Source organism: Callospermophilus lateralis, chromosome 5, assembly GCF_048772815.1.
Source record: "Callospermophilus lateralis isolate mCalLat2 chromosome 5, mCalLat2.hap1, whole genome shotgun sequence".
NCBI classification, from domain to species: domain Eukaryota; kingdom Metazoa; phylum Chordata; class Mammalia; order Rodentia; family Sciuridae; genus Callospermophilus; species Callospermophilus lateralis.
This window is the reverse complement of record NC_135309.1, coordinates 26433728-26455311: the sequence shown is the minus strand read 5'-3', so window position 1 is coordinate 26455311 and position 21584 is coordinate 26433728. Positions and strand designations below refer to the sequence as shown.

At 34.2% G+C, this 21584-nt stretch overlaps 1 protein-coding gene across 2 annotated transcripts in view; it reads right to left on the bottom strand.

Moving 5' to 3' along the window:
- Positions 1 to 1974: 1974 nt before the first annotated feature.
- Positions 1975 to 21584, bottom strand: part of Rnf145 (ring finger protein 145) — a 38748-nt gene continuing 19138 nt past the window's right edge. For both annotated transcript variants that reach the window (XM_076855718.2, XM_076855717.2), the window contains exons 5-11: positions 16825 to 17060; positions 14212 to 14387; positions 10506 to 10646; positions 8141 to 8323; positions 6385 to 6532; positions 5086 to 5442; positions 1975 to 2917 (exon numbers count right to left, since the gene is read on the bottom strand). In XM_076855718.2, the coding sequence (XP_076711833.1) occupies positions 2552 to 2917; positions 5086 to 5442; positions 6385 to 6532; positions 8141 to 8323; positions 10506 to 10646; positions 14212 to 14387; positions 16825 to 17060 (1607 nt within the window). In that variant the 3' untranslated portion in view covers positions 1975 to 2551. The remainder of the gene's footprint in view (positions 2918 to 5085; positions 5443 to 6384; positions 6533 to 8140; positions 8324 to 10505; positions 10647 to 14211; positions 14388 to 16824; positions 17061 to 21584) is intronic.

Genomic DNA, 21584 nt, shown 5'->3' with positions numbered 1-21584 from the left:
GGAACAAGTCAAGTCAGAAGTTGCCACCTGGTATAGGCAGAACCATCCACAGCTGTATCCCCAAATTTTGAGTAACGTGTAAAATTAAATGTTGCTCCACTGTTCTCTTTTCAGGCATAGAAGACAAACTCTGTACCCTGTTGTGGTCAGCAGCAGTTCCAGGCAAGGGATGGTAAGTAGAAGGGACAGTGTCCATGCCTAGGAGACTGTCTTTGTACAGCTTTTGGGTTCTCTCCCATTGATATACCATCAGGAAGGTTCAAGAGTGGCCAGGCCACCAGCCTACATCCTTGAACATCTGCACCAGAGTATCCTTGCAACTGGACACAAGTAGTGTACATATCCAAGACAAACCTTTGTTGTTTTAAAGCCACTGTAATTTTCAAGGCTTATTTGTTGTTTTTGTTTTTAACTCTAACACCATATAAGTCTCCTGACTGAAGCAAAAGGATGCACAGTTATAAATACATATCCAACAGGCGCTGAGAGGCTAATCTGACCTGGTATACACAGCAGAGGTCTACTAGTTATGAGGAGGAAAAACTGTTATAATTCAAAACTGATCCCAAGCCAGTCTCTTCTTGTATTAAAATATTTGAGTACTTTTCCTTATGACTAAATGAGACCCCTTTGATCACAAAGACTTAAAACAAAATCTCACACAGGTGTTCATGCTAAATGGCAACCAAGTTCAGTATGTCATAAATGACCTCAACTTTATCTGTCATTTTATTCCATCAAACAGGGCACCAAAATTTCTAATATTTGAACATGCATCTTTCACACAAAAATTGAAAATTGGTTTTCAATCACAGTGCTAGGTGTTCGGTTAGCTTCATTACCACTAGAGGGAGCCATCTGCTTTATTTTCTGCCTAACGTTGTTCTCCAAAAAAATGGAAAAACTGCCAGCCATACCTGAGGAGAAATTAATTCCAGTCTAGACACTGATTTTCTAAATGTAATATCGTGCTGGTGCTAAGCTGGCCAGACAGAACCAACTGCAAAGAACTGCAGGCACCTCAAATGACTGATTCAGGAGGTTTGAAGCAGGGATCAGAAATATATAATTTTAAAAAATCTTCCCCAGATGTTTCTGATGCAGAGCTGTTTGCTGCCATTAGTATACAAGATATCAATGAACTTGTCCTTCTCCCTCCTTCCCTCCCCCGACCCTCACACACACACACCCACACACCCACACACCCACACACACACACACACACACACACACAGTCCAGCTAGATAAAATCAGAACCTCCTGGGAACAGAATTTCAATAAAACACTTTACAGCAATAATAAATCCCCAGGACAAAACATGGTTATCTTCAAATTTAAATTTATTAAGACATTCAGCTATGTCTGTCAGTCTACTTCCAAATTTGCTACTAAAAATAAAATAAATCACATCCCACATTAGGAATACCGAGTCTGAAAAACACTTTTTGAGCCAAGCCTATTGTATAAATAAATGACTAGTTTCTTTTCATATCAAAATTCCCATAAAAAATTACATTCCCCCCTCCCCAGTTCTACCTGTAGCCATGATGAATGTAAAAATTTAAATATGACACATCCTTGTCAAAGAAAAGGTGCAAAGTCTATTAACAGCTTTAAAAGTGGCATTTGCAGAGTGTGATCATACAGTTAAGTACTCATTCCCAAAGTGCAAATATTGCCATAATTTTAACACTGCTTTAATTCAATTGCAAGAATTAAACATTACACAGGATTGAGAAGTACACTCGGGGCCTTTATCAGTGCCCTAAAGCCCCTCCCACTTTGGCTTCCTTCACTAAAGCGGACTCCAAAGTGTTCATTAGAGTTTCAGTTTACTTCACACAGCCAACAAAGTATACAATATATTAACAAAAGTTCCATATACATCAAAATAATGAAGACTCCATCATGAAGTTCAAGAGTCTCAGGTTACGTGAATGCACCCGCAAGGCCCAACACCCACCCACCCCCTTCCCTAAAGCACATCTGAAGTACGAGCGTGCTTCAATCTTTGAATACAATCAATGCTTCTACATCTTTGATTTAATTGCAGTGCTGTACAAAACTAAATAATCCCCTGACTGAGTTCCAATCAACTGAGGGAAAAGGGGGTAGAGAAAAGGTCACCACTCATACTTCGCAATATGAATGATCGAATCCCTGGGAAACTCCAGTTCCACTTCTGCCTCCTTCTTCCCATGCGGACCTCATGCTCTTTATCCACTTTTCCTTAGCCCCCTTCAAATACTCAAATCAATTTCATTTAATCCCTCATATTAGGGGCCATTCCTGAAGATGCTGAGGTTGAATTTTCTTGGCAAACCTCTACAAAACATCAATATAGAACATATAAATACATTTTGATTAGCATACATTGCATTCAAGGGGATGAAAGCAGGGGTCTCCACTGAGAGTGCTTCCTGGTGTAGATCCTTGGAATGTCAGTTTCCTGCCTGATCATTTCATATATTCACTCCTTAGATCCAAGTACGAAGTTCATCTTGAGCCACCTTCTCCAGAGTACCAAAGCAGAACACTCACTTCCTTTCTTCTAGGTTGACTCGATGGGACATGCTTCATCTTTCACACTCTGAGGACACTCTTTGGGGTCAACACACCCTTCCTGGCTATCTGATCTTCTGGTGATGAGCTCACTACTGTCCCCAGAACCTTCCTGTATCGTGGTTCCTGGAGGATGCTCGTGGTCTGCAGGCTCAGTACCTTCCTGAAGCATGACGTTTTGCTCAGCTCCAGCATGAGGCTGTGCAGCCAGCTCTGTCCCTGATCCAGGAAGCTGAGGGGAGTTTTTGAGGTGGCAGTGGCAGAGAGGGCAGGTCTCCTGGACATACAGCCATTTCTTCAGACATCCTGCGTGGAAGAAATGACTGCAAGGCGTGATCACAGCAGATTTCATGTCCTAAAAGAGGGGCCGAAAAGGTAGCTCATAAATGTCTAGCATCCAAACTCTCTGGTGCTACCCACAAGAGTTCTGGCTCCAATATTTTTTATAACACAAATAGAAAATTTCTAATACAGATCTTAGAAAAAAAGCTTCATTTTATTTTAGTAAAAATGCTATTGCTATCAGAGACCCCCCCCCCTTGTAAACATAAGAACTACTGGCTAAGTAATTTTTAAAAAAAGAAAAAAAAAATAGAAAAAACAAAAACGAGGAAGAAACTACCTTCAAAATAGGTGTGCCTAAATATGAAATGCAAGAGTTAAACAACTGTAGCAGTATGATTACTTGAACCATTGGTATGACACAAGTATAATTATAACCTCAGAAAAATCTGATGAGAACAGGACTTTTACCACAGTTATGCTGCAACACAGCTGAACAGATTACTCCAGGATGAGATTATTTGCAAGGAGAGACAAAAATCAGCCACATAACACCAGAGTATTGGCAAGGAAGTGGCAATTTTATTTGACCCAGTTTTCAAGGTTTGGTCTGTATAAGCCAGTGTTCCTCAACTTGCATTACAGCCACTTGCTATCAACACATTCTAGGGCTGTCCCAGACCCACTGAATAAGGATATTTGAAGATGTGATTCACAAAGCTACAGTTACAATAAGCCTTCCACAAGACTTTTACATACCCATGTTTGATAACCAATGGAGTAAGGAGTGGCATACTTTGCATGAATATTCCTTGCATAAGATGTATATGGGGAGGGAAGCCTGAGTACATTGTACAGATATAATTTGGTTAATAAGCATTGATTTTGTTTGAAGTCCCAAAACAAGAAACGATCATCCCAGAAATTCCTTGCCAAGAACACCTGGGAGTCAACTTTTAAGCAGAAAGCCATCCAAAGAAAAGCAGCCAGCCGGGAAGCTAAGCAATTCTACTCTTATTTTCCACATGATATCAGCAGGTAGTTCTAGCACCTCAAAAAAAGTGATGTGACAACAGGAAATACAAAAAGAAGACTCTCGAATCCCCAGATGGAATATTCAGACATTGGCTGCTGAAGCTGATGTGCCCTGAATCTGTTTCTAATGTACTCTGCTCTGAGTGCATGACGCTACCTGGCACAAAAGAGCTGAAGACCACTTTAACAAACAGAACGATGGCAAAGAGACCTGGGGGAAGGAAGCTACATTACTCGGTTCCTTCAAATGCAACCATCACCTGGCACACGATGTTTTGCTAGTATCTAAGGTGTTTTAATCACATTTTTAAAAAGTGGTATAGGTACATTTTACTATGAGAAAAATATTCTAGATAGTTTTAAAAACACACAAAAACAAAGTCCACCCTACTTTATCAAAGTACATTCCCTGTGTATTCTAACACTATTTACAGTTTTATTCCACCAGACACACTGTTAAGAATGATTTTAAGTGGAGTAGTTTCTGTTGTTGACCATAATTTTTATTCACACTCCAGCATTGGTGACTGGTGACTAAATCTAGGCCTTCCCCTCTTTTTTTTTTTTTTAATTCCCAAGGTGATTTAAATATTTAATTTGTAACTGAAGGCAATCATCAGCTCTCTACAGTGTGTGTGCCAAAGACAGCAGGCAGGTCAGCTTCAGAGGTTCACCAAGGTGACCTCCACCATATCTCCCACCTCCCAAAAACACAACTCCCTGATACCTATACCCCACAGGTGAGCACAGTCTCCACCTGTGGTAAGTCCATGAACACTTCTTCCCCATATCAGGAATAGTAGAAGGACTGAGTCAGAATCTTGACACACCACTTTTCAGAAGCTGCTGACTCCTGATTGATAGTATACATCTGGTAGTACGTGTGTGTGTGTGTGTGTGTGTGTGTGTGTGTGTTTATTCGGGAGTAAATATAAAATACACCTGACCTGTTTTTCCTTTATTTATGGGTGAGCAATAATGTTGAAAACAATGATAATTAGAACTGGAGGGACTAAATTAAAAGCTTACTTTTAAAATAAAATGGAAATATTTTATCAGATCTTTAATAATTTTAGAATCACATTTTTTTAAAAACCCAGGATTTAATGCTACCTGGAAACTTAACTTGTACTTGGTTAATGTGGTTGCAGTGCCAAGGTGTATACTGTCTGATCCACCTGAGTGGATTTCTATTGAGTGAGTTACCTGATAACAGATGGCACAAATATCATTGTGTTTCTCAAGCTGCTCTTTTGTAGCAATGGGTAAGGATTTAATCTTATTCACAGCATCCCGGCGGAGAAGAAAGCTCTTCCACCCTAGCTGGGCCCGAAGCCACACGTTATAGTAGGAATGGATGAAGATGATCATGGAGCCCATCACAGTCCACTCTCCAAAGATGGTCTCTGAGACACCATAGGCCACCACACAGAGGGCCACGAGAAACTCCAGCAGGCGGTAAGTGCCATTCACATAGTAGATGACATCATCCATGTTTTCCACTGGCTCTTTTCTGAATTCTTCAACCATAAATAAGACATAAATAAAAAGTGTTCCCAGAACCTGGAAAAAAAATGTAGATGAATATTTTTTAAAGCTTTTCATAAGCTTTAAACATTAACACATTCTTGGTTCTTTTAGGATGCCATACTTAAAATCTAAAGAGGCATATCCAGGGAAAAATAAATATAATGTATATTTAAAAATAAATATAATGTCAAAAAATATATAAGGAGGCACTGGTGTAATTAAAATGTGCATGAGCTTAGTAAACCACCTATGAGATAACAAAAAACCACACCTTCATACATATCTTTCCTAAAACAATGAATAATCAGTTTTTTCTAACTCATCCAAACCCCATTCTATAGTCATTTCTCATTCTACAGTCATTCCTCTTACTAAAAATCTCAAAAAACCTTAACTTCTATAGGAACAATGAATAAATCTTTACCACCAGTATTACATTCTCTTTTGCTTCTCACTGAGCTAGCAGTAAAGATCCACCTTTAAGTTACAATAGCTTATGATTTCTAGAGCAATACTGTTTGTGTTTTGCGTGTTTGTGTATAAACTATATATTGCATCTGTATGTGTGATATATACGTGTGTCATGTATATTTATATATGTCATGAAACTACAGGTATTTCAAGTATCTAATTCAAAAAATCTACTCCAAACAAGCTCGAAAATAGTTTGATATTTTATGATTATTTATTTCAGATTTCTGTAACAACTCTGTATCATAACATTTTCAAAATGAGAAACTGAAAGGATTAATTATCTTAATAAAAACTACAGCGAGACAAACAGGTCTATCTAGCATTGTTACAACTTCCTTCTAACTCCTATGCTCAAATACCTGTAATGCACTGTAGTAAAGAGAGTGGGAAGTTACCACAGAATAAACCATTTAAAGTCACTAATCTTGAAAAAGTTACTTCATTTTCAGAGAGGAAAAATAAGAAAATCAATTATTACATAGTAATTAATATTAGGCTTACCTGAAGAGAGGTGAGAATACTACTGGAAATGATGATAAGAAGCCAAAAATCCATGTGGAAAAACTGGCAAATCATGTAAGCCATATACGCAGGGAATACCAGTAAAAATAAACAAAGGCTTACAGCACGGAAGTGCTTCCATAAACTCCTGGAGAAAGACAACATTATTCCTTAGAGCCTGCCACTGGTCACATTTACCAACTGCTTTAGCTTCTTCAGCAATCACAGAACTATGCATGTTATTTTTTAGTTATTCTTAAGTCATTTGCTACATTTTTCTCATAACTTTTCCCTTGTTTTAAAAAGTACTAGTATGTGGATGTTGATTGTATGCTCTTATGACTGTAGGCAATAGTTAGAAGCACAGAACCTAGCTGTTGATTCCTATTTCCCTCCCATAGTCAAGAGGACTGCCTCTCTCATCTCAGACCAAGGATGCTGGCAGCCCTGAGTAATAACACATACACCAACTCAAATTTGCATCCCCAGGCTCTCACAAGCCTCTTAATTTGCTCCTTTCCCCGCCAATTCCTCTGCATTTTATTTTAGAAGAGGCTACCAGCAGGGAGGCTAGTTCAGCATCCTAGGAAGACCAGAGATGGACGTGCTGGTTCTTACTGTAGTGGAATTATGGGTTGTTATTTTTTCCTTTCTCTTTTCCAAGCTTTCTATAATATTCTATCAGCTTCATTTTCCAGAGATGACAACTGACCCTATTCATTAAGCTATTAAGTGGTTATTTAACTGAGCTCATCCTTGAGTTCAACATCTTAAATGCTTTATGGAGAAACCTTAAGCTTCAAAAACAAATATCAAGTAACTATATTATTAAGTATGAAGATTAAGATTATTTGAAATATATCCAAGAACTCTGAGCTTTCAAATGGGTTGTTTCAGCCATTCTACCATTTGAGAAAATTTTACAGAACATTTGGCAATATGCATTATGGGGCTACAAAGATAAATCTGATGAACTATAATTAAAATGCTAAACTGCAATGTTTTAGAAATCCATTGTCACAACTCTACCTCCCTAAAGACTGCCTGCTCCAAGCAATAATTTCAGATGTATTTCTATAATCAACTAATTATTAAAACGTGGCTGGAATGCTGGGGAAAAAAATAGTGACACTGAATTTTAAGCAATTCCTTATATAATTTCCTTTCATAAATTACAACTACCAAAAATTATATCTTTAAGGAACTAATAGTTTTGAGTCTTATTCCTTATGAAAATTTTTGTAATACAAGATATACATGAATCCAACTACTAATTTCATTTGGTCCCATAGGTGTCAAGAATCTCCATTATAACTCAGTAAGTAACAACTCTCTAAAAGGCTCTTATCCCATAAATACCTATCTTTACGATTATCTGACAGCCTTTATTTTTCTCTTTTTCACTTGCAGCTTTCTTTTTTTTTTAAACAATGCTTTGTTTCCTATTTTAATAACATTTCACAGAACAAAATTACATAATAATCACTATATTTACTGGACTAAATATGTTCTATTTTTAACTTTAAAATTGGACAAATATAAAAAGTATTAAATTTTTGTAATTTCATAGTCTCTGGTAAGACTTTTTGACTACAGAAATCTTGAGGAAAAAAATAAATTTTAAAATACCGGTTACATATTTGTTTTCCATCTTTACTGTCCATCATTAACATTCCCTAAGGCTGTAGATAACAAATTCATGGAAAGAATACTATAAGAATTAAGTTAAATCAAAGAATACTAGGAAATTACTTACTTATCTCTAGATGCTCCCAGCGCCAAAACAATAGGATCTGCAATCTCTAACATAGACTGTAGGATAGAAGCTACAACAATGAAGAGGATAATACTGAGCAGGAATGCCCGGTGAACCACCTGGAGTTCGATCAACCCCGTCTGCACTGCCAGAATTAACAGTGTCACTCCTTCTGTCATGCCCCTAAAAAAGCAGACATTTGAGAAGTAAATAATGTAAATCTCATTTAAGTCCAAAGAAAATAATCTAAAGACTCAAAAGTGTTGTTACACAGTTTGTAAATCAAATTCCGAAAATTCAGACCAAAACCCTGACTGGTATGTACAGTAACTTCATATCATACAACATGAATGTGAAATGTTAGTGTGTACTCCCCTTCATGTGCAAAAGCAGACCACCTGCCATTTTAGCATACCATGAAAGGAAAAGAACAATTTGCAACACTAATAATTTTTCTAACCTGACTTTGTTAATAAATCATTTCTTTCTGTCTCTTGATATCCACTATCAATTAGACCTATGAATTGTCATGAACCATACCTTGATTATAAAAGAAAAAATATCGGTAAATTTCTTCATAATCTTCCAGAGGAAAATATCTCTTTAAAAAGACCATAAGAACCAGATAAATACAAATACTTTTTGAAATTTAATTTTCATACAGAAAAATATAACATATACAGAGTCATAAGAATTTTTATTCTATTGACTTGATATATAAAGACCTCTCAAAAATAAATGAGAAATGATTAAAGGACAGGTGCAGTTTTTAAAACTACACATAGCAAATATTTCAAACTATGATGACACTAAGGATCAACAAAAAATGTGAGAGGAATTGAGCACACTAATGTTGAGACAGACACCAAATCTTCCTGGAGCAAAGCTGCTATATGAATTTAAATGTACACATAATTTTACTAATATAATTTTACTCTATGGATATACTACAAAATTAAGATGTATGTATAAATGAAAATCTAGTGAATAGGGGAACTTGTTCTATGACACCATGGGATGCACTCAACAAAATTCAGACTCTGAAACACTCAGCAGGTCAAACACCTGGTATCCTCAACATATGATGGGAGGTGGAGTGGGGAGGGAATAGTGAGATATCAGGGACCTAATAGACAATCAAACAAACTGCAATATGGGGTCTGATTTGGATCCTGAGTTGAGTAAAACAATGGGTTAAAAAATAATTAGGAAAATTTGAACAACTATAGATATTTGATATCAAGGATTTGTTTTATTAGGGCTATTATTCTGTTGCAATTATGCTTTTCAAAAGATTTACATATTGAATTATTTAAGGACAAAATGATACTATCTCCAAACAATTATGAGGTTGGGGGCAGGGTGGGTGGAGGTGATAGGAGCAGGAGAACAGAAATGGGCAATGAGCATGTGGGGTTAATTTTACTACTATCAAGTATGTTGGTTTAAATTTTTCCTAATTAAAGATTTTAAAAGAGAAAAGATGTACAGATACTTAAAGCAGTATTATTTTCTAACAGCAAAACAACAAAAAAGAGTTGACAATGAACCCAAAAAACAATATATACATAAATGTACTTTTTTCCATATAAAAATTTTTAAAATAACCATCTAGAGCTGTTACCTTTGTGGAAAGGAAACAGCAAATAGGGGAAAGGAGCAGTCATCTTGCATTTTGAACCTTGTAAATTATATGAATCTTCTAAACTTTTACAGGAGTTATTTCTCTTTTCTTGTTCCCTTTACCAGAACCACCCCCTTTTTTCCATCTTAAAAGTTCTTGGCTGGGACAAGCAGGAGGATTATGGATAATAAATATTTAAAGATTTTAAGAAGAGGCTATATAAATAAATGAAGGCTTCTGAGAAGAGTTTCTATAAACTCATATAAATGAAAAACATTACATTCGTATATGAAGGTAACAGAAATCACAAGAAGTTCTACAAACAGATTTCTCAAAACCTGATCTTACTTTTTTAACAGTAAAAAGTAGTATTCAAATTTTGTTTGTTCTAACAACAACAACAACAAAAATTTTAAGGATGTATCAAACATAGAATCAGATTTGAACAGGACTACACTGAAACTTCCAAAGGGAAAAAAAGCTTTGAAAAATCTTAAAGCAATCTAGAAAAGGTACAGTGTCATTGTTATTCATTGTAATATACATACAATCAAAATACATTTTAACATGGGAATTTAGTTATTTTTTTCATAGTATTTTTATCTCAATGTTTCAACACTTCTAGAAAAACTCCTCAAAATTCTATTTCCTCTAAAATCCATCAACCAAAGCAATTCATCATTACTTCTTAAAGCTATCTACAGGCTTATGTTGCTAGACACGTTCAATAAAAGAACTTACCTATTCATGGCAGGGTCATTCATGAAAGCTCGATAACCCTGCAAGTAAAACTTGCAGAGTGTCAGAACACCCAAAGCAACAAAAGAAACCGTGAAGACTAAACCCAAAAGAGAGTAAGGAGTGCTGCAGCATTCAGCAATGCTGGAAAAGAACAGGAGAAATTAATAGAAATGAATTTTCTATTTGGAATAAAAACATTTTCAGCTTTTAAATAACCACCAAGTTTCATTAGATCCTCATTTAATCACCTCAAGACAAAAATCTGAGATGAAATCACCTGATCACTCTATAAATACTTTAAATCATATTATTGTTATTCAAAATTACACCTTTTTCTGCCTCTTTGGCAAATATTCAGTACTTGGCACCCTATCTGAAACAAGATCTTTATTTTTTCTTAATTAGCTATCATCTCCTTCAAATGTAATGAAATTCAGAAAGCTTAAATTCTGTTCAAATCTTACAAAACATATAATTAGCTGCTGGTAAGTATTCAAAAGAAACTTGTACCTTTGCCCATTGTTCCTTCTGAAAAATGCTGGCTGTTCAAAATGTTCAGACTGTACTGCTAATAGGATCACTTGTTATAACTCTTTATTTGACTGAATGGCTACAGAGTAAGGGCCTCCTGGCAACCCACAACCCTCTATCTACAACAGTATAAAACATATTACCAGTGTCTCACATTTTAATTCAGTTTTAATTAAATGAATTTTTTAAAGGATGATTTTAAAAGCATATCCAAGAGTAAAGTCTAGGATAATTTAAAAATAATTTTATATGGCAATATGTAAATCAATGGATGTGTAACCGATGTGATTCTGCAATCCGTATTCGGGGTAAAAATGGGAGTTCATAACCCACTTGAATCAAAGTGTGAAATATGATATGTCAAGAACTATGTAATGTTTTGAACAACCAACAATAAAAATTAAAAAAAAAAAAAAGATCTTAGGGGGCTGGGATTTGGCTCAGTGGTAGAGCACTTGCCTCAGCACCACATGAAATAAATAAAGATATTGTGTTCCTCTACATCTAAAAAAAAAGAATTAAAAAAAGATCTTAAAAATTCAAAAAAAATAAATAAAAATAAAATAAAAATAATTTTAGTATATCAGTTTTTAACATAAAAGTTTGCTGTGAAACCACTTAAACAGACAACTGGAAAACCCACTAGATCTTAGAAATACTTTCATTTAACATATTAGATATTAATTTAGGTATAAAAATATATTATAAATAATATGAACTATTATGTAATAACGAGTTAGACTTAGCATTTACACAGCACCTATATATAATTTTATACACATGCATACACACACACAAACATATTAAGCTTTAGGATTTCAGAGAATTTCATTTGTATACATGAGAAATTCATTTAGGTAAATCAACAGCTATCATTTATTATGTAGCTCCATACTTTTATATAGATTTTTTCTAAACAATTGCTTATAAATTGGTTTTTATGTGAAAGCAACTAATGTTGTATAGACCTATGTACATTATAGAAAAGTATGTCTGGTTTTCTGCTAGCAGCCAAAATATCCACTAGTCATAGTGGTTGTTAGCTAAAATAACAAATAATTTCATAACATTCCTACTAATCTAAATTTCTGAAATGTGACATTTTTCTTCCCAGGAATCATTATATAATGTTTAAACAAACTGTTTAAGCAAATATGAGAATCACTACTTCTATTCTTGTCTTCATATTTAGAGAAATCTTTTACACCAAAACTATATGATCTAACTTCATATGCAAGAGGAGCACATTCTTCTCTAACTTCAGAAAACAGTGTGCAGTTATTTTTCAAAAGAGAGCATACTAAAGGATCCAAAGGTTTAAAACTGAACTTTGAGGAAGTGAAAGAGTTCTGGAAATTTATAAAACTTTTCTTCCCTTCTCTCTTCAGTAAGAGACATTTTTATTGATTTCAATTTCTATTTTCTGGAGGTAAACAAAACACCTTTTTTTTTAGTTGTTTGAGTGTGCTTTTCTGTTTGAGGAGGGTATTCTAGTAAATTTCGAATCTTATTTTTGTAAATAAGCTGTTTTTTGGCAATGAAACACATAAATATAATCTGGCACACAAAATCATCAAGGACAGAAAACAACTCTTAAGAGACAAAAAATAAAAAAGAACCAATATGGGAGCATCTCAACTAAAACCAAATCAAAATATTCTCATCTTGAGAAAGGATAATCCATCTTGCCTATGTATAGGAAAATAGAGGGAAAAATTATTTTGGTATGGTATCCAAAATCTCAGTATTACTTTTCTGCTTTGTAAATAAATCCAAATTCATTCACAGTTTAGTAACTAGTTAAAACTATTAAAATAATTATACTATATATAATTTGAAAATGAATTCAAAATGAATAATTTGACTTAAAGCTTGAGGATTACAGTCTCACATTGGAGTTACTATCTTAACCATAGTTGTAGACCTTTTTCTTTTTTTTTAATCATTTATGATTTCTGCATAAAACCTCCATAATATTTATATAAAAAAATATTATTCAATACAGAATTGGTCATTAAAATTTGTATGACTCTGACATCAACTTATTGCATGCTTATACAGTTACTTATAAATAAAAATGTGACTCATTTTCATAAAGTACAAAATCTGATTTCTATCAGTAAGTTTATCCTACATTTTAAAATGGATATCGCCCCATCACATTTGTATAGATATTTAGATTTGTGTTAATAATTTCCATCTTAACCAATAACATGTTCCTTTAGGACTATGAATTTGTCTTAAAACTTCTCATTACCTATACCACTTAATACATGGTCCTCCTTCATACTGGATAGCTGAATAGCAATGGCTCTAATAACTGGAACTCAAAACTTTTACCTGTCTTTATTTATTTTTGTTATTGTATTTCAAAGTAACAATGAAACAAGGAACCAAGATTCATACCCAGAGTGGAAAAAATGAGAAACAGGAATCTGATGTAAGCTCATAGAAAAGACAGTGTGCTAGGGAAAGGACTCAACTGTCCTAAGACTTAAAAGAACCCTGTAAATTTTAAAAACCAAGTCTTAGAATTCTGTTGGGTTAAAGAGTAAAGTACTATGACTTATTCGTTTCATCAATTATTTAACACTATGTCAGTTCTGAAGCAAAACCTTAAAAAATATGAGGTCACACAGTAAGAGTACAGAAAAGTCACAAGTTCTGAACTCAGATGGGGTTTGAATGTTAGCTCTTTTTCTTGTAACAGTGTCACATTCAAGTTACTTTTGATACAGTTTCCTCAGCTACAAAATGGCAATGACAATAAAAGTACTTATGTCTCCAATTTGTTAGAAAGATTAAATGTGAGGGGCAAGTTTGGCAGTGAGATATATTAAACAATAAACAAGTGATTTTTTAAATATCATTTTTCTCTTACTGACCAGTAATTTAACTTAAAATTGAAAAAATACTTTTATACTTTGCTATGTACCTTTCCACAAATCATTTGCTATACTTTAGTCCCCAGTACAGCCAAACATATTCTCAGACTCCCATTAGCATACCCCTGTACTGACCAGGCCTTGGTACCCACTAAATGAAAATCCTATCATAATGAAATATGAAGTCATATAACATGACTTCAAAAAGTAATTTCCAAAAATTGTTATTCCTAGATTGAAGTTTTCTCTTCCTAAGGTTATATATAGTATCATTGGCTCTTATTAATTACCTTGTAAGAAAAAGGAAAAGAAGCCTCTCACGCGATGCAGGCTGATCTCGAGTACTGAAGTAGGAGTAAATCTGAAGAGCGAATAAGACGAGCCAGAAAACCATAAAAAGAACGGGGACTACCAGCTGATTCCACAAGGACATTCCCAAGGCTAAAAGGCCATATACCTCCACTACCTGAAAATCAGAAAATAAGACAGGAAAACATTTTTCATCACCCTCCATAGACACTTTTAAACACTTTTTTGAGTTTAATCTGAAGTATTTAAAGTAAAAATTAAAATTTTCTTTTTTTTTTGCAAGATTGTTTCAGCTAAATTTTTTTAAAGTTAGCTCTCTAGATAGTAATACTATCATGTTTATAAAATTGTATTCATTTTCATATTATTAACACTTCACACACCATCTGATGGCAACAGCAAAATGCCTTAGCAGTTCAAGGTAAGGTCAAAGTAAAATCACATTCAGAACAGAACTACTCCTGAGGCAATTTGAGGATAAATATTTATATTTAATCAAAATAATCAGAACTAACACGAATAATACAATAATGATTAAGGGGTTAGGAAAAAGAGAATCAGAAAAAAAATTTTCATGGTTTACTCAGGAATGTCATAGATGAGAAGTAGTTCAGTGGAAGACAAAACTTACTCACTGGAGAAATCTACTTTATTGCACACAAGGTAGCTAACAAGCCTTTCCCTCAGATGAATAAATTCCCCTTGATCCTACTGGGTATTCACTCATCAACCATAGTTCTCAATCTTGTTTGCCAAGTGCATTAACACCAGAAAAAGGGCACACCTTTAAAAAGCTTAGTAATCTGCTATAACTCTATAAACTCATTTTCCAGTTATAAAACAATCTCTCATGGGACTGATTAGCAAGAATCAAATGTCAGAATCTGATTGAATCTAAGATCATAGCTGTAACCAAGTTTCTATATAGTTACTAAGCCAGGGACCAGTCCCTGGAAACCCAGTAGGGTTCTGCCAGGCAGCCTACAAAACCCTACCTCAGCAGTCAACTGATCTTGCCAGCATCTCTCAGTGTGACACCAGTATATTTCAAAAAGGTGTAAAGAGCTTTAAGTAGAATGACTTGCAGATTATTTTATATTTTTTTTTATCAGTAAAGCAATTCTTTTTCTACAGCCTACCCACAACAAATTTCTACTTTTCCCAACTAGAAAATATTGTTAAAGTGAATTGCTTGATTAGATATAAAAGTATCATTAGAAGTAAGCAGATTATTAAGAAGTAAAGAGTACATTCTCTATTTTCCATTCAAGGAACAGATCACTAAAAAGTCTGACTCTACATTTCTTGCTTACCCATTCTTCCTAAGTCACAAATTTCATAACCTATAATTTATTTTCAACTACTCCACCTGGTGATGCATAAATCTTATGACAACCAAGGGAGTACACACAACACTGAAAAAATGGAGACTCTGTCTTATGGGTATTACATATTTAATAGTCAAAAGAGGGTTACTAAATATCTCCTGTCTATCAAATTAGAATAGTGCCACAAGATAAAATTAAAAAGAAAAAAAGTTCATCTGTTAAACTTGTTATTCTCACTCAGAATATAACTGCAACCCCTCCTTAGAAAGCATCTCTACACTGAATGTGGAAAAATCTCCGCTTCTTTGAAATATGTACTTCTGGGAACCACCCAGTTAATCATTGTGTAAGACAAAGAAAGGAGATAGAATCAGGCTTAGACCCAGGGCTCAGGCAGTTTTTCCTTAAAGATCAGCCCCTGAGGAATAAGAGAGCATGTCATTTGTGTGGTCAATCTAAAAGCTTCCTATACTTTCTGGTCATATACATAGTCAAGAGGCAGAAGAGAATAACCATGTAAACCCATTTTTCATACCAGTCAGGTTTAGATCTATTTTATACACTGAAACTGAAAAATAAATCAAAAAAATTTATCTCCCAAAAGTCTAGTTTATGTCTGGGGGTAATTTTTCTTAGAGCAAAGGTTTAAAAAAAAAAAAAGAAAGAAAGAAAAAGACTATTTTATTGCAAGAGGCATTTTATGTTGGCAATGTTAGCTCCAGCACTGCATCCAAATGAATCCACAGTATAACCCACAAATATTTAACTTTTCAGTTTAAATTAAAAAAGGGAAGAAACTATGGTCACAGCAGGAATATAATCAGGAAAAAAAACAAACAAACTAGGATGTGACTTCTAGATATGTGATTCTGTATTATTTTTATCTCTATTACAACAGCTAACATATACATCTGCCTGGCACTAAACTGACTTTTAAATCTCATAGCAACCCCATGAAGAAAGTACAATGTTATTATTAGCTCCATTTTACAGAAAGTGAAGATGAGTGATGATTCCAAAGTTATACAGTTGGTAACAGCAGCTCTGGGATATAAACCCAAACAGTCTGATCTTAGACAATCACTTCCCTTTACCACCTTCTCAAGAGAACTTCCAAGAAAGAATTTCAGATGTCCTATGAGCTGAAAATAGTCACTGTTTTGAAGCTGTAGAAAGGAATGTTGTAACTATGACTATGAAATAAAAATGAACAAGCTCTATTAATGTTTATGTAAAATTTTATTCACCTGTGTGTGATGATCTTACCTGAACCAATTCTCTGTATGCAGACTTAGCAAGGTTATAAGGTACTAAAAGATTAGAGCCAAGAAAATAGAGAACTTCCAATCCAGTAAAAATCATAGCAAATTTGTTGATAATAACAATAGTCTCCAGAGGAACAAGGCAGAGTCGTGCTAGCAGAGGAAGCATATGAGCTGAAAAGAGCCAAATCTGCTTCGTTTTCATGACACAGGAGCATAAAGTACACACCACCAACTGACCTAAAACAGGATAGAATGCATTTAATTCTGAGCACTTGGTATGCAAAGAAATAAACATACTGTTGATAATGATGGTAACACAGCTTTTAGAGAAGTCCAGATCTACTGTATAAAATTTTAAATCAAATTTTCACTTCATCGACTATAATTACATATTCACATGTATTATGAATGCTGAAAACTAATTCACTTGGCATGATTAGAAAAAAGCAACATAAATCTCCACTGGTTTTCATCATATGTCTGACTGCATTTACAACACGGAGAAAGTTCTTTAAAACATAATAATTCATCTGCTACTGTTCATCGTTAGATCCTTTTCCAAAGGTACTCAATATTTAACTGATCAGGACTATAGGTAAAAACATAAAATCCAAGAAATATACTTACTTATCCAAGATTACACTGCTTTTGAGATTTTTAAAAAACATTTCATTAAAAATTAAATTATTAAGAGAAAGAACATTTGGTCTCTTATCATTCCACCACCAAAGCTGGCACTATGAATACCCTAATTTATTAAATGAAGCATTACATATGTAAAGCTTTAGCACTGTATCTGAACCTATCAAGTGCTCAGTAGTTAGCTCCTCATATTTACAAATTAACTTTCTACATTTATTTTATGCAATAATTATATAGAGAGGATAGTACACAAACTACTTCACAATCAATATTTTTCATTTAACACACTGTACATCTCTCAGTGCTAATACATATGGCTATATTTAAAATTTGTATGGTATACTAAATAATGCATGTGATAAAATATTAGCATTTGGCCTTTTCCTGATATTTCCTAATTATGAAGTGCTTTGTTTGAATAAGCTAGTGCATTTAAAACTCCATTATACATTTATGATATCCTAGCATAGGTTTACTACTTGGGGCACATTTCCTAACATTTTCTTAAGCTAAATTCCTAAAAGTGGAATTTCTGAATCATTTTTAAGGCCTCAGACACATACTGTCAGATTTTTCTCCAGAAACAAGTTACCTAGTATACAAGATGCCCATTTTCTTATTGGTTTGCCCACAGTGAGTATAATTTAGAGAAGGAAAGAACAAGAAATATTTTCTAAGGTTTTTGAAGTTTCATTTTTTGATTACCAATAGAATTGAACATTACCAATAAGTATATAAAAACACTTGCAATTATTTGGTGAAATTTTGTTCTCATTCTTTATTCATTTTTCTATTGAAATATGTATCAATGTTTGATCAAAATATAAATCCTGTAAGCTAATTAAATTGTTCTACTGTATCATGTCTTAATATTTTAAATAAGTTCATTCTTAACAAGTTTCACTGAAAGTAAACTAAAAATTTTCTTCCTAAGGAAATGTTTCTATTTTTGGTGCAATGGCTCTCCCTACCCAACATAATACAAGTATTCACTTATATTTTCTTTTAGTAATTTTTAATTTAAAAACTAATACATTTTGAATTTATTTTGGAATAAGGGAAAAAGAAAGATCTAAGTCTATTCTTTCCAGATGTTCGGTCCATTGTCTCAGAACTAGTTATTAGAATCACCCATTATTTTCTTTTTAATTTGAAATGCCACTTCAGTACACTCTAAAATCTTTTACATATTTGGGTTTGTATAGAAACTTGCCATTTTTCTTTCCCAGTGATACACTGTTAACAGTGCCACCCTGTTTCATTTCTGTGACTGAACAAGTCCCCCGTGGCTCTTTTGACAATTTCTTTAAGACTCTTAAGCATATTATCTTCTAGATTAGTTTATAAGTCACTTATTCATATTCTCTTCCTTCTTGCCAATGAAAAGCAAAACAAATTTGCAGTTATGTTTGTACTTTACCCACAGAAAAATACAAAAATGGCAACAATTCTACACAAGGCCGATCATCTTTAACAATCTACTATGTTATAAAATGTGTTATTTTCTCCTTCAAACCATTAGTTTTTCCCCTCTAAACAACTAGCATCCAAATGTGAACAATATTCATAAAGGCTTAGAAAAGAGAAGAAACAAGAGGTGAGGTCACCAAAAGAGATTATGTCAACATCATTTTGGAAGATAGAAAACAAAGAGGAGACCACTCATTGTGTTTTTAGCTAGACCTCCTCCCCCTAACCTGGAGTAAGAATGAAGTTTGCTTTTTGAAATATGCTGAAACTGAAGCTCCTGGACACTATACACAATCCATAACAGAGGGGAGATGCCCAGATGAAAATAAAAGGCTATACCTCAAGAGATGATCCCTCTCTAGATCCCAAAGCACTGCTGTTAAGTTTATTACATAGTTCTCAGCAGTCAGTTCTAATCACTGCCAGCTGCCTCCTCTATGCTCTCTGAGAAAGCTGACCAGCCCAAGTAAAAGGATTACAAAGACTAACACCTTGGGGTACCTGCCTCTAACAGCCATTCCCACTTGATCACCCACACTAGAACACACCAGTTGGCAAGCCCTAAAGAAATTCCAACAACTTAGCAACTCCCTTTAATACAACGATAGGTCGAGGATCCCTAGACATTTAAGCAAAACTTGAGGTTTAATCAGTCTCAAATGCAGCAGAGGCATCGGTTTTATATTGCTTTGTTTTTTTCCCAGGTGATTCTAATCCAGGCTTGAGAAACACTGGTTTCTCATGAAAGACAAAGACCAAAACAAACAAACAGAAACAAGACCTCAGAGGAAATGAAGAGAATGCAAGTAGCAAAAAGAAGTTTCAAAGTAATAATACCTTCAAAAATATAAATTATATACCTAAGAAATAAAGACTACCATGATAAAAGAATTCAAGGAAAACATTTTTCTTAGATATGAAAATTATATAACAAAAATCAAAATACAACAATAAAAGGGTTAGAAGATAAACGTTGGGAAATCTCAGAAAATAAACCTGCCCCCAGACAAAAAGAGAAAAGGCCAATCAGATTAAGTGGAGGAAAACACAACAGTAAGAAAATTAAGGGCCCAACCTAGGAGGTTCAAATCCAATTAACAGGATTTCTAGAAAGGAAGACAGGACAGAACATCAGGGAAGAAGTTATCAGCATTGAAAGAAGAAACCTCTGGGGAAGAAGTCCAGAGAATGGACGGGAGTGATGCAGGAGAGAGCCGATTTTCATCATAAAATGATAGTATATTTTGTTGGTTAAGAATAAGCATATTTGGGCTGGGATTGTGGCTCAGCGGTGGAGGGCTCTACTAGCACAAGCAGAGCCCTGGGTTCGATCCTCAGCACCACATAGAAATAAATAAATAAAATAAAGGCATTGTGCCCAACTACAACTAAAAGATAAAATATTTAAAAAATAAATAAAAAAATAGTTAAAACTGAAAGAGAGGCTTGTAATGCTTTAATACTAGGAATGCTAAGAAATTTTGATTCCAGCATCTTACTTTATTGTACTCAGAGCTACAATAAATTTTCTTGTTCAGCATGATGTAAACTTCTCCTTATCTCTGAAATTCCCAAAAGTCTAAGTCAGCAGCACATGTAATGCTCAGCCCTGGCATTACAAGCTTCACTTGTCTTCTTTCAGAGAATATGACTCATTCAACATATTCTATTTGAGAGAAGACTACTCCTCCTATTTAGGTGAAAGGAGAAAGGAGTCATATTATTAGTGGAATCTCCCCTGGAGCTCCACAAGAGTAAACTGCTTTTTTGATGTGCCTGTGCCAAATGGTAATTCTAAATAAATCAAAATCACAATCTCTGGATTCCAAGGTTCTACTAATAGAAATATCTCCAAGAAATTTTCAACCCTATAAGATCATGGCATATTCAAAGTATTTTGTTTTTCAATAAAAGTTTATTGCTGAAATGGAAGAAAAGGAGTAGGAAGTTACTTTAAAATCAAAGTCAGAAAAAAATGCCATTTAGTAGTTTATAAATTTTATTTCCTTATTCACTGAATCTTAGTTCGGTGTGGCCATAAGTCACTGATCAAGGAAATAATGTCTCATACACATATTAAGGTACATCCATAACAAAATTTTACATGCTTTCTAACTAACAAATATTCCCATAACACAACCCTACAAGGCATTTTCACTCCCCAGTCAAAAAAACTCTACAAGCAGCCAGCTCACTGTTAGCTTTTTATATCCCATTAGAATTACAACACTACCCATATATATAATTTAATATTTTCTAAAAGTCATTTCGAAAAGCTAACAGAAACAGATAACAGAACAATATACTTTAACCAATACATTTAAAATATCATATATACATTCAACTCATATTAAAAATTAAAAGATATTTTACACCCTTTTGGACTAAGAAGAAACTGAATGTGTGTTTTTGCACACCCAGCACATCTGAATCTGGAAGAGTTACATTTCAAGTGTTCAGTAGCCACCTGTGATAAGTTCTGGACAGGGCAGCTTTAGATTCTGCAGGTCTGAATCAGTCCATAGTATTCCCCCACACCACAGAAGACAGGGGACTCTTCAAATGCAAGGGCTAATATCAGAAAATAGTCCTCTTCAAAGAAATTCTTCAAGCTCCAATACTCAGCTTTTTAATACCTTCTACAAAGGT